This window comes from Natrix helvetica, assembly GCF_964273705.1.
Source record: "Natrix helvetica genome assembly, chromosome: 1".
Taxonomy (NCBI): Eukaryota; Metazoa; Chordata; class Lepidosauria; order Squamata; family Natricidae; genus Natrix; species Natrix helvetica.
Window position 1 is genome coordinate 155,496,017 of NC_138548.1, and position 14,258 is coordinate 155,510,274.

A 14,258-nucleotide genomic window follows, 5' to 3' on the forward strand; every position below is an offset into this window, starting at 1 on the left:
TATTTAATCTTAATTATTTTCAAAAATTGTGCTCTAAGCAAAAGAGGGCCCACCACTAAAAATCATGTCGATAGGCTCTCACTGGCAGTCTGTAAACCAAAATGATGTGTACGCGGCTTTTAAGGAAGAATAGAACTGCATATGTTCAAAATTTAATGTATTCAACTATTTGTACTAAAAATCAGAATTCATTATTAGATTTATGTGCCACCCATATTATCTAGAGGCCAGACTGTTTAGCCCTGATAATTTGCTACAAAATTATTACTGTGGTGGTTTTCACTGTGATATAGTAATGATTTGTTTATGGTTTAATAACCTGTTAAAGCCTGCAGTCTCTCAGACTGATCTTCTTTGAAAGCTACTAAATAGTCTCAGATCAGTGTTTTCCTATATTAAACTATATTTCACAGCACACCCTTCCTTTTTACATGATCACTCTCTGGCTGCCTTCCAAAATACCTACCACATTACTTCCCATTTCCTCTGAAATCTTAAAAACAATCTCTCATTTTTTTCTTTTGCTCAAATAGTTTGGTCTTTACATATCTTTAGTCCTTAGGAACCATTGATCTGGTGCCCTTCGACGGCTATTGCGAGAATTCTTGAGAAGCCCTTACAATTGGAAGCAGAAGGTCAAAAGAAGTCTCAGGATAATCTATTAAATTAAGTCAGGCTTTGTGCATTTATTTCATTTTATTTTAGAATGCATCAAGAGGCCTGGTGTACACATCTGACATATTCCTCTTTTTAAAAAAAAATTCAGGCTGACTTTTAACTTGCTCTTTTCTCCCTCCGTACGTGCCGCAGTTTCTAAACATAAAAGTTTTCATAATTAATGCTGATCCATCATTGTTAAGATTTAAGCTACAGTATTCGCTCATATGAGAAACCTACATTGTTGTATTGGCATGGTGGGTGGGAATCATTGTTAAAAGTCCCTCCTTCAGAGACTAGGTATTACAAGAACAGGAGATTCCCTGATCCCATGGGAGGAGATAGGAGAATTATGACAAAGGAGGGTTTTGCCACTGGCTTAAAAGGTGCAGCATATATTGAAGAATTTCAGAAGCGTGTAATGTTATCTTAAGCATGGTTCTTTTGTGTCTGTTTGCTTCATAGACTTTTCTGGACTTCCCCGGTTTAAACTTTTGAAAACCAGTTTGGTAAGCCAAAACACAGCTGCTCTGGAAGGAAAGGTTTTCACTTTTATACATTTTTGTCCCGTCCCCCCCTCTCCAAAACTTCCTTAAATTCTTCCAATGATGTTTATAACTTTTGCTTTGCTGGAGTTAGTATGAATGTTTAATGTTTAACTGCTGTTCTGGCATGTTGTCAGTGTTTTCTTGGTAGAGTCAGTGAGAAAGAGGCCAACAGCAGAAGTTTCTCTGGGCATTAACGTAATGGTAGGAAATTCAGTTGTTCAGTATTAGAGCAAACACAGATATGAAAGAGAACAAAAAAAAAATCCCTTACCTCCCCTACACTGATAATTCTTTCTGAGATAAAAACTTAACAAAATGTTCTGTTTGGCTCCTTTTACAATTGGCAGTTGGGTTATAAAAGTGGGGATGAGAAGTGGAATGAATCCACAATATTCTGTTTCTACCTATGAATTGCATTGACTTGCACGTTAATACATGGGGCTCTCCATCTTTTCTGGAAAAAAGTTTTGCATTTAAAAGATGGAGTTTATGTAATGAGCATCTAGAGCAGGGGTGTCAAACTCACGGCGTGACGGCGGTATCACATGACGTATCGTGACTTTTTCCCCTTTGCTAAACCGGGCGTGGGCATGGCCCGTGTGTAATGCATCTGGCCCGCGGGCTGCATGTTTGACACCCCTGATCTGGAGTGAGCCAGTTTGGTGTAATGGTAGAAGCAGCAGCCTAGAAATGAGATTTTGAGTTCTAGTTCCACCTTCGACACAAAGCCAGCTGGGTGACCTTGGGCCATTCATTCTAGCCAACCACTTCTGAAACCTTGCCAAAAAATCCTGTCCAGGGAGTTGCCAGGAGTTGCCAAGAGTCAGCACCGACTTGAGAGCTCACAGCATCCAAACTCAACGGCTGCTATAGAAGGCATAGCCAGCCACAATGTGTGCAGTGCTTTGCCAAAGGTACAGGAAAATAATTGTGGCAACTGTTTGCAGCTCGGTGAAGCAGCTGGGCCTATTTTCAGGATTGTACACCTACTGTGGGGAGGAAGACAGGAGCTCTGCTCATACTTCCACATATTCTGAAGCATCTCTTCTGAACTGTGTCAAAGGATTTGCACATTATAAAGCAGCAGTTTTCCAGAACACAAACTGCTGAGGATACCTACCCATCTCCCCCTTTTATCCCATCCCGGGATCCTCTGTTCTAATCACCAGAATGACGCAGAAGACAGCAGCAAACTACGTCCCTATTGTTTTCAGGAAAACTACATGGACCTATAGGTAGTCCTTGATCTACGACTGCAACAGAGCCCAACTTTTCTGTGCTTAAGCAAGGCACTTGTTAATTGAGTTTTGCCCTATTTTATGATCTTTTTGCCACAGTTCTTAAGCAAATCACTGCAGTTGTTAAGTGGATCATGTCATTAGGTGTATCTGGCTTCCCCGTTGATTTTGCTTGTCGGAGGCAGGCTGGGATACTGTAATGACACAACAGTAAGCACCCAAATTTTAATCACATGACCATAGGGATACTGGCAATAGTAAGTAAGTGTGAAAAATCAGTCATAGGTCATTTTATTCAGTGCTGTTGTAAACTTCGAACGGACACTAAATGAATGGTTGTAAATTGAGGACTAGCTGTGTACATCTAGGATTCAGCTTCAGTCAAAGGAGTTAATATATATGAATGAACAAACATAGGCACCTCACCTTTCAGAATGATTTTCCTTTCAAAAGCAGGTTTTTATGGTGATGCAGGTTTGGGATATGTGCATGACTAAAAGCAATTATGAAGAACAGTATAAATAATTGCATAGACATAGAAGACTTATGATTGCTAATAATCATGCCTGTCCTGCTAAAACCTGTTAGAGTTGAATTCCTTGTGGACGTTCAGGAAGCAGTTAATTTGATGAAAAATAGTGTTTATTGTCAACAAGACGGCCTTTTTTTTCTGATAGACTTGTTCAAAAAAGCTATGCTAGCAGTTTTATGCTGATTACTGGTCCCTAGGCAAGTTGCCCTATATATCTTCAATTGATTCATTGTGCTAGTATCAGAGTGTGTGTGTAAGTGTAAATATATATATGTATGTGTATATATGCGTGTGTATGTTCTAATGACCAAATATTATCTACTGCTTTACAATGTTGTGTGTGACTTCAGCCTCTTTTGGCTGACGTGGGATGGAAAAAGTCACATTGCTCTTTTGACCATGAAAATTGAGAATAAATTTTAATTACTCTCGATTTTCATGGCCAAGGTGCATGAACACACTCTGGGTCCTCCAGAGGCTCAAAGACTGCACATCTAGTTCTGTTTGTGCTTATTGACAGAATACATATATGCAACATACTTTGAGAAGACTATGCAAAGGATAAGATGAAGCCAAGGATTTATGGTAAGGTAACTCTTGAAAATTTGTGTAAAGGAAGAAGAAGAAGAAGATGGCATTTTGGAAGAAGGCAGAGAAATTTCATGGATGTTTTATTCAACCGATGGAAACTTAAGATAAAGACTTCCATCAACCTTGAGGAAAACATCCATGAAGTTTCCCTGCTTGCTTCCAGATTTTTCTAAAAATTCCCCACCCAGCAAACATGTGAAATGAATCAGTGAGAAAGGACGAAAGCCTGGGGAGGAGAAAAGATAACATCTAATTTTAAGGGATTGCTATGAAAGATTCAGCTTCGCTAAAGTCTTCTTTGCCAGCTTTCTTTCGTTTGGGCATCTTTTTCAATACTTTGCGCTAAGCCATTCCCTGATATTTCAAAGTCACCTTCCAAGTCTGTGCGCTGCATAGAATACCAATTAATTATTCACCACATGTCCTGATTTCACAGTAGATCGGTTAATATTTCCATGCTAGTTAAATCACCACTCTGTTCGGTTTTAAAATACCCTTAACATAGATGCTACTTATTGCCAAAGATTTTCCTACTAGTAGAGTTCATTGATCATGCCTACAGTTTAGGATCTGTGATAAATTAATAGAAAATAATATTCTAAATACCTGCTTGAGATTATATTTAATGTGCAATTGCAAATCTAATTGCTTTGTTCCTATTCTATTTTCCCAGACATTAGGATTTGTTTTCTTGTCAGAACATAAGGCATTCCATTTATTTTTGGATACAGTGATTGAAGGTTTTAATATTCATGAAGTCTACATTATTTCAGACCTCTCATTTCTCCTCCCCTCCCCACACTTTAGATCATTAACTGGAAGGGGAAAAATCTTTAACATGCAAATCACTTTTAATTTCCCTTTTTTTGTTTCCTAATACATAACCTAAGAGAAGGCTTAAGAAATAATGCCTGATGCTGTTTTTCAAACTGCTATGAAATACATTGGCAGAATTTGTGGAATGTGATCCCATGGCTTTGACCTACTAATTACATATTATTATACTGTACTTTTTCCAATTTCTAAAAAAAAATTCTTAATGTGACTTGTGGCTGAAAGAAATATATTGGAATTGAACATTGGCAAGGGCAACATGGAAAAAAAGGGGTCAGTTTGCCATTTGTTCATAATTTCTAGTTCAGAGGTGTGCAGATCACTAATAATTTGCAAAGTAGAAACTACCCAATGCTTGAGTATTTGTTATGAAATCAGTGTAAAAGATACACACAAATCGCTCTTTTCACTGGGGTTAGAATTTCCATTCAGCCATATATGAAGTTGCATCACTAGTATCCATATAAGCCTCTCGAAATGTAATATAATTCTTATGGAAGGATTGTCCATTAGATGCTTATAAATACAATAGGAGTTTAAGAAAAACATGATTGGCAAATCTAAGATTGTGCCATATTCCCAAATCACAATTTTGCAGTGCGAATAGAAGCCATCGGATGCTTTTCAAAGGTGACATTGAAGACTGCTCTACAAGATTCACATGAGTTAGGAAGCTGAAAAAGTTATTTTAAAAAAACCAAATGTGATCTGGCTATTCTAAGTACTGAATTGAATTCAGATTATAAATGTGGGAAACGCAAAGAAGTGACTTGAAATGTTGGAAAAAGGCCTTGGGGTGCTGCCTAAAATTAGAACCATGCTGTTCTAAAATGTTGTTCAGGAGAGTGGAAAAGAGAACAATGAGATTAAGAATCTGGTGTTTGCAAGAGGAAGTAGCAACAATGGAGACTCCTAGTAGTTTTGGCTGGAATGTTGGAGATGTAAATCACAGCCGTCTCATGATCTCGCACTACTTGCACAGCTGTGGGGCTCTGAAAACATCAAAGAAGTCTGCTGATACTTTGAGCAGAAAACATATGGACTCCACCACATGGAATAATTTGTCCCTCTTTTATAAGTTGGAGCCATGAACATTTTTTTAAAAATACATTAAAGAATATATAAAGAACATACTGTATTCAGTTGCAAAATAGTCACAAAGGAAAAGGCTTTTGTATTAAAAACATGTCTTGGCCTCGCTTAAAGAAAGAGTAATACTGTTTTTCAGTGTTGACAAGAAAAATGACATATCCAGAAAAAAGGTATCAGCTTTGTTCGGAAAGTATATGGCAGTGATGGCTAACCCTTTTCTCCTCGTGTGCCCAAAATTGTGCGCGCGTATGTGCCCACAATACAATGCGTGTGTGACACCACCACCTCCGTGCAGCCTACTCGGCCTCCTGCACCACAGGCCCATTTCTGGAGTTCCGGAACTTCCTGGAAGCTCATTTTTCGCCCTCCCTAGGCTCCGGAGGCTTTCCTCCAGCCTCCAGGGGGGCAAAAACAGCATCTCCTGGGCTCCAGAGGCCCTTGCTGAAGCCTCCTGACACCAAAAATGGAGCTCGGGGGGTGGGGGGTGCACCCCACCCCCTGTGCTCCTTCCCCCTGCATGTGCCGTGGAGCTAAGCCGGGTGACGGCTCATGTGCCCGCAGAGTGGGCTTTGTGTGCCACAGGTTCGCCTCACGGGTATATGGTGATAACTTACTTTTATTTCTTGCAGATTACTGGACAATTCGTAAGTGAATAATACTGTACAAAATAAAGAAAATGAAAATAATTATATTTAGAGTTTTTCCTTTCAATGCTCTCATTCCCATCCCTGGGATTTTATCCAAATAGAAAGGGATTGATACTACATCAGAAGCTCAGGTAGTTTTATTCCTACAGAGAAAAGCAAATAACAACATTGTGTAGCCATTTCCCCTCTACTAAATATCTCAAAAAAAAATAGGTCTAGTCATAGTGTTTTAATGTAGTCAAAGACTTTGTGGTATAAACTTTCATGAACTATACAATACAATACAATAGCAGAGTTGGAAGGGACCTTGGAGGTCTTCTAGTCCAGCCCCCTGCCTAGCCAGGAAACCCTATACCGTTTCAGACAGATGGCTATCCAACATCTTCTTAAAGACTTCCAGTGTTGGGGCATTCACAACTTCTGGAGGCAAGCTGTTCCACTGATTAATTGTTCTAACTGTCAGGAAATTTCTCCTCAGTTCTAAGTTGCTTCTCTCCTTGATTAGTTTCCACCCATTACTTCTTGTTCTACCCTCAGGTGCCTTGGAGAATAGTTTGACTCCCTCTTCTTTGTGGCATTATGAACTATACTATAGTTCATAAAATGCATGTTCCTTTGATAAGAGTAAATTTCATTTCATGCCAAAGGTATCTATTTCATAATAAGTCATTTTCTTATTTACTACACAAAATTTCAAATTTAAAAAATGGACAATGTTCTTCCATTTAATGCAACTCTTCTGTATAACTGTAAGGACAAGGATTTTTCTCCACATTTATTCATAAAGAAGAAATAAAATTTAATGCAGTTGCTGCAAGTTACATGCATTACATTTAGTTAAAAAACGCTTTCATGATGGTGATTATAATTTTATCCGGATAATAATCAAATTCTATAATTATGCCAAATAGTTTCACATCATGAAACCAGATGTAATAGGTAATTCTATGAAAAAGACCATGGCGGGAGTAGAGAGAAACCTCAAAACTGAAGCAATAATGACTTTTTTGGCACTAGATATTCATAAAAATTATTGCAGTAGATATTCTACCACTGGAGAGTTGGTTGGCACTTGTTGCATAAGAACATTTTGTCCGGTCCTCAGGTGGGAAAGCTTAATTGTCTTAGCTACTTTGTGATTAAATATATCTTCCTAATTCTTTTGATGAGAGATGGTCTCCTTGAAATCAGAAGTACCATATTGCACTCATTTTAGATGGTACTATTAGATTTCTGTGAAAATAGGAATATTAGTGGGACATATTGGCAAGTTGACTAGATATTTCTACTTTTGATGGTTATCGACTCAGCCCCTCAACGGGCGGTTGTGATCATCCCAAACTCCTGGAAAATTTTAAAAAAGGATTGAACTCATTGTTAACTGGATTGCATTCGCTGCCTCCCTGCCTGAGTGAGTAACTGGCTCTTAGCGGATTCCCTGGCCGGGAAGAGAGAGAGAGAGAGAGCACGCACAGCAAGCCCTTAAGGGCAACGCGCATCCCAGGTCATAAAGAGAGACCTAGGGCACTAATTGAGACTGCAGGCGAGGGGACACTCCCCTGGAAGCCCCAGGAAGGCAGTCATGTGGGAGAGGCTCAGCTGGCGCTGGAGCGCTCCGCTGCTCCCCCCCAGGGGGTCGAGCGAACCACGGCATTTTTAAACGCAGCGGAGTGCCTGTGCCTGCCTGCAAGTGCCAGAGAGTGATAGCATCCCGCAGTAGTTCACAAAGCTCAGAAGAGAGCGGAGGAAGCGAGAGAGAGAGATCTCCAGCGGCAGCAGAAGCCGCGTGGCAGCCCCAAAGGCACAAGCTGCTTCCACGTGTTCCCAGGAAGAGGAACTTTTTGAATTTGGAGCCATTTTGGAACCATGTGATCCAAGTTGGCGGTGCCCAGCAGCACAGCGGATACCGGCAAGACTCAAGACTCCAGCCCAGCAGCCAGAAGCCCCACCGGAGGAGCAGAGGAGCAGCTAAACAGGTCAGAGACTGCTACAGAGGCTCCTAAGGGAAGAGGAGGAGGCAAGGCAAAGGCAAAGAGAAAGCACCTCTCCTCCAAGGGGGCCAAAGAGGCAGGCTGCAGCTCCAAGCCCCCAAAGCCTGCCACCAAATACGAAAGGCGAGGCACCGAGCCTTGGAGCGCATTTGCCACAAGGCCAGCAGCAAGAGGGCTACCCCTGGCCAGGAACCTGGGGGAAGGATTTCCAGGGATTCTTTCTTCTGGCAGCAGATGGGGAAACCCCTCCCCCACATGTGAGGATTCCCTTTGATACTTCGGGCATCTGGGGGGCTGCACAAGGATGGCAATTACCCCCACGCCCCACAGCAGCGGGACCCTCGCCACAGCTCTTCCCGTTCACACCTGCTGGCACAGGGGTGGGAATACCACCCATCAGGGAGGCCCAACTTCCAGGATATGATGATGCCGGCCTTCCAGCAGTGCATGGCAGCAACCTTTCAGCAGCCACAGATACAGACCCAGGCAGCCCCCATGCCTAGGGTCTCGGAAGGGCTAGAGACTCAAGAGGAAGATTTTCCAGAATCACCTGCCTCCTTCCAGGGGAACAGCGATTCAGATTCCGAAGAGGGCGAAATCAGAGAGGATAGACTCTCTGAGGACGAAGGCATGCCTCCTTCCAAACCTACGTTCTCCAGATTGTTCCAGCCCTCTTTGTACAAATCCCTTCTGTTCAAGGCCAAGACATCTGCCAAGCTTGGCAACAGGCCAACAGAAGCCCTGGTATAACCCCAGCGGTTTTCAGTGGAAAACATTTTCGAGGAGCAGGCCATCGAGGCAGACATGTTGCCCCACCCAACTCTTTCCTAGACATGATCAAGCGGCAATGGGCCTGCATACGCCTACTAACATGCCAGGGGAACCAGAGGATGCCCTGAAGGCGGACGACAAAAAAGCTGACACCTTACAGAGGACGCATCAAGCAGCGGCCTGGGCAGTGAGAGCAGCCACCACCGCCTCCTTCCTCAAGCGGACTTCTCTGCTGTGGCTGCAAGACCTGTAGCAGCGAATTCCCATTTCGGATGGCCGGGCCCACCAAGACATCAACAAGCTGGTGGCTGTCAGTCAATTCTCCTCAGATGCTACCTTAGCTGCAGCCAGGTTTGCCTCCAGGGCGATCGCCTCATCTGTGGCATCTCACAGGCTGCTTTGGCTGAAGCAGTGGCAAGCGGAAGTATGCCACAAATGGCGCCTGGCATCGGCCCCCTTCATGGGAGAATCTCTCTTTGGAGCAGCCCTCGACCCATTTTAGAGAACAAGGACAAGCGGAAGGTGCCCCCCACTGTTCACAAGAAGTCCAACTTCAGGGTGGCACCATACCCTAGATGCCCCAACTCACGGGAGCAGGATTTCGGGTCCTCCTTCCGGGGTCAGGATTCCTTCCGGGGGTCGGAGTTTGGGTACTTGGGCCCCAGGCAGTACCAGGGAGGTTTTTCATCCAGGCAGAGATACCCAGATAGACAGCAGAGGGGCAGGCAGCAGAAGAAGCCCTTTCAAGGCGGCGGGGGCGGGCGCTCCTTCCGCAAGAACTAGACCTAGCTCACCTCCCATTGGGGGGCTCTTGGCGTACTTCGCCGACCGCTGGGACTTAACCTCCGACAAGTGGGTCCAGAACACCATTCAGTATGGTCTCTCACTCGAGTTCCTCTCCAACCCTCCGAGTTCCTTTCGGAGCTGCCCTGTCTCAAGCAACCCGACCCGGAGGTTGCTGATGCAGGAGGCCATCCAATACCTGTTGGACATCAGGGCTATCCAGCCAGTGCCTCTAGAGCAGCAAGGCCAGGGGTATTACTCTATTCTCTTTGTAATTCCTAAGGCCTCGGGCAGCTGGAGAGCGATTCTTGACTTGAAACGCCTGAACCGTTTCATCTGCTATCAGATGTTTAAGATGCATTCGCTGCATTCCATCCTGGTAGGGATTAGGCAGGGAGATTTTCTCACCTCCATAGACCTCACAGAGGCCTACCTGCATATACCCATAGCCCAGGAACATCGTAAACATCTCAGGTTCTGCTACCTAAGGCACCACTTCCAGTATCGAGCCCTGCCTTGCGGGTTGTCGTCTGCCACTCGAGTTTTCATGAAGGTAATGGCAGCATTGGCAGCTCACCTGAGGCAGGTTCCTGTTCGAATTCAATGTTATTTAAATGACCTGCTGTTGCAGTCGTCCTCCTTCAAGGGTGCGCTACGGGATCTAGACACTACTATGGCAGTCCTGAGAGACTACGGGTTTTCGGTAAATCTGCGCAAAAGCCACACCATCCAAGAAAATAGATGTATTTAATTAAACGGGTTAAAGAAAGCTTCTGTTTTTGTGCTCCTGTGCATTTTGAAGCATCTTTTTACCTTCAGTGCAAAAGTCTCGCACCAAGCTTGTTACCTAACATATAAGTTGTTAAGAAAGGGGGGAGAAATACTCCTAGAAAGTGTTACACTAAAAATCCCACCTTTAAAAAAGTATCATCCATAGGGCATCTGGAGCATTTAAAGTGGCCTTCAAGGATGTGGAACCGATAGTCATCCAGATGTTGCTAACTACAACCCCTTATATTCCAGAAAGCATGGTCAATGGTCAGGGATGTTGTGGATTGAAGTTCAGGAAATACTTGGAAACCTCTAGTTCTTCTACAATTCAGATTTCATTTCGTATCTATTTATATAGAGGAGTTTTAAAGCATACTGAGGAATGTTCTTTCAAGGATGCTTATCTTGCCTAGACTTCCCTCCATTTATAGTAGACAGTGTAATGGTACAGATTATTTCCCCTCTTGATGAACTCCGGTCAAAAACCAGACATGCTTGTGCCCAAGTGCCTAATGGTAACTTATCCAGGTTTAGCCTTCTAACCTTAATTATATGTGGAATGTGGAGAATGTTGTGTGCTGTTTTTCTTTATAACGAGACAGTAAACCCCTGGCCACTTGCTTTTACTATTAAAACATTCTTTTTTACCTTCAGTATTTGGTTCACTAATATAACATGATAGTTTGAAAATAAAAGTATGCCCTCAACATGTTTTGAATTATTATGTTTGTTTATTTGTATGCAATGTGCAAAAATTAAATACACTGGTATTATCTCCATGTGCAGTCATGTAAGATTATTATATCCTGTGTTCTGTTTTAGGAAAAAGAACAGTGCTAAAATGTTAAAAGCAGTTTTGAAAAAAAGCAGAGATGGTGGAAAGGCAAACAAGAAGGAATCTGGTAGGATATTTTACTTTATTGAAACACATATTATGAGAAACTGATTTCTAAGTATTTTACAGTTGGTGACAAGTGAAGAATCTGTGTCCCTCAGCTACAACTATTAGTTCCCTTCCCCTTTTCTGCAGATTGAAAGTTCCTAGAAAATGAAGATTTCCCACTCTTGAAATAGATTGTAATGAGTGATTGTTAGTTTCCTGAGCGGACTGTATGGGACTAGAGGGAACATCTTTTTAGCTGATCAATCCTAGAGTGATTGAAACCTGGACATGGATGTTCTTTGAAAAGTAAGAGAAACAATTCTTTTGCAGGTGCATCTTCAGTAGTTGAATATGTGGGGCAAGGCTAATCTCCTTTGTCGGGAGATGGAAGACATACAATTTTCTAATGGCCCTTGGTCCTTAGATTGATGTTGTTCAATGGTCCTTGGTCTTCTGGCAAGGTGTATTTTCTTTCAGTCCTGACACCTCCCAGGAAAATAGAAATGTAATTAACAGAGTTTGAAGGGACCTTAGAGACTTCTATTCCAATCTCCTGCTTAAGCAGCACATCCTATTCCATTTCAGACAAGATGCTGTCCAGTCTCTTCTTAAAAGCCTCCAGTCACAGGGCACACACACAGTAGTCAAGGCATTCCACTGGTTAACTGTTCTCACCGTTAGGAAATTTCTCCTTAGTTCTAGGTTGCTTCTCTCCTTGATTAGTTTCCATCCATTGTTTTTTACCTTGCATTCTGGTGCTTTGAAAATAGGTTGACAGCCCATCAGTGGTGGGTTCCTGCCGGATCGCACCGGATCGGCCGCTCCCTTTCGGTGCTAAACCCGGAAGTACGGTCTTGCCCCGCCCCTAGCGACGGGACGACGCTTGCCTGCGCTCCACCAGCTCGGCTGGGACCGCAGACGTTTCTCTGCTCAGCAATGTCTTCAGTGGAGCGGTGGCAGCCTGGCAGGCTGAGCCTGCGTCCCTTTCAGGCGCTCCGCTCCGCTGAGGAAACGTCTCCGGTCCCAGCCGAGCTGGTGGAGCGCAGGCAAGCGTCGTCCCGTCGCCAGGGGCGGGGCAAGACCGTACTTCTGGGTTTAGCGCCGAAAGGGAGCGCGCGATCCGGCGCGATCCGGCAGGAACCCACCACTGCAGCCCATCCATCCCAATCTTTGTGGTAACCCCTCAAATATTGGAGCACAACTTTTTTTTTTGCAGGGAATTGAGAAAGTATTGAGGTTAAAAGAGTGATGAGGTACTGGATTTAATAGCAACTCTAAAAGTGTTCCTTATGCATGTGTGAGTTGCAATGTACTGTACTCTAAGGTAAAAGTTAAATACCTGAACGCAATTCCCCTTTAGAAAATAACTCCAATAACTTAGCTCTTAAAACAAGAAAGCAGGGCCTTTTTATTTCCTTTGCAAGATTATGTGTTTTTCATATGAGTTACTTGATAAAGAATTCAGCCAGCTTCCTGAGAAAGTCTTATCAAAAGAAGAAGGGATACATAAGCGTTAGGCTTGAATGGTGTGCACTATGAGGCAGTTGCGATGTTTCAGTGAAATATATTTCATTTTGATTGGGGAAATGCCTCAGTGAGACTTGAGCCTTTGTGCTACCTGCATTCTTATCCTATTAATACATTGTTAATAGGATTTGTGTGCTTCTGGTATATATGATTAATAGGTTGGAGACTGAGAGGATCTGGATTCAAATAATTGAGTTCCTTTTATCAGCCCTTATCTCAATCTAAATTTTATAGGTATTAGTGCACTATATTTTGTGAATTCTAGATATGCAGGCCTCATAAATGCTGTGTACCATCAGGAGAAGCCATAAACTGATGTCAGAATCATTTTCCTCAATCTCTGCAAGCTTCTAACAAAATAATAAAAATTTATCTCGGATGATGCAATATGTAATATTTCCTATATATTTATTCCTGAAGCTGATTAAAACATAAGTCAAATATCATTTCCCCTTCAGCTAGATAAAAATATTGTGAGAATAGTGGTGTACAAACCACAGCTATTCGGCTAAGGCTGATGTTCATTTCTAAACACAAATCATTTTGTCTCAGATTTCCATCTTAGTGTATAGTGAAATTAGAATTTTTTTAGCCAAATGCCCTGTGAGGAAGAGGTCTTCTTCAGTTTGCTTGTAAAATGTAAACTTTCCTAAACAAAGAACTTAAGCCAAGAGTAGGCAACATGTTTTTTTTTTACTTTTATCTTCCTTCAGAGCCTGAGGAAAGCCCAGTGATATCATAACCTCATTGAAATGGATGAGGCTAGTTAGCTAGCAACTATATTTTAGAAAGAAATTGTTTGTTTGTTTGTTTTATTGGATTTATATGCCGCCCTTCTCCCAAAGGACTCAGGGCGGCGTACAGCATTAAAAAACACATATTACAAAACTTAAAAGAAAATTAGAAACAATCCAAGAAACAAACCGAATTAATATAACACATAACATTTAAAAAATTGGTTAAAATTAACAGGCCAGGCCCGCTTGCTGGAAAAGCCAACTTTTTAGGGTGCGTCGGAAGGACCGGAGATCGGGGATTATGCGAAGCTGCGGGGGCAGCTCATTCCAGAGGGAAGGCGCTCCCACAGAGAAGGCTCTCCCCCTGGGGATCGCTAGCTGACACTGTCTGGCCGATGGCACCCTGAGGAGGCCAAATCTGTGGGATCGCACTGGACGGTGGGAGGCTACTGGTGGCAGTAGGTGGTCTCGCAGGTACCCTGGGCCTAAGCCATGGAGTGCTTTAAAGGTCATAATTAGTACCTTGAATCGCACCTGGCAACCGGCAACCAGTACAGGCCGCCTAAAAGGGGTGTAAAATGGGAGCACCTAAGTACCCCCATGATAACCTGCGCGGCCACATTCTGGACCAGCTGAAGCCTCCGGGTGCTCTTCAA

At 42.9% G+C, this 14,258-nt stretch overlaps 1 protein-coding gene across 9 annotated transcripts in view; it reads left to right on the top strand.

Moving 5' to 3' along the window:
• The window catches only part of TANC1 (tetratricopeptide repeat, ankyrin repeat and coiled-coil containing 1), a 175,983-nt gene that overhangs the window by 56,053 nt on the left and 105,672 nt on the right, over window positions 1-14,258 (top strand). For 7 of the 9 annotated variants that reach the window (XM_081943181.1, XM_081943183.1, XM_081943177.1 and 4 more), the window contains exon 2: window positions 11,278-11,357. The exons of the other annotated variants lie outside the window; for them this stretch is intronic. In XM_081943181.1, the coding sequence (XP_081799307.1) occupies window positions 11,297-11,357 (61 nt within the window). In that variant the 5' untranslated portion in view covers window positions 11,278-11,296. The remainder of the gene's footprint in view (window positions 1-11,277; window positions 11,358-14,258) is intronic. 9 annotated transcript variants of the gene reach the window in all.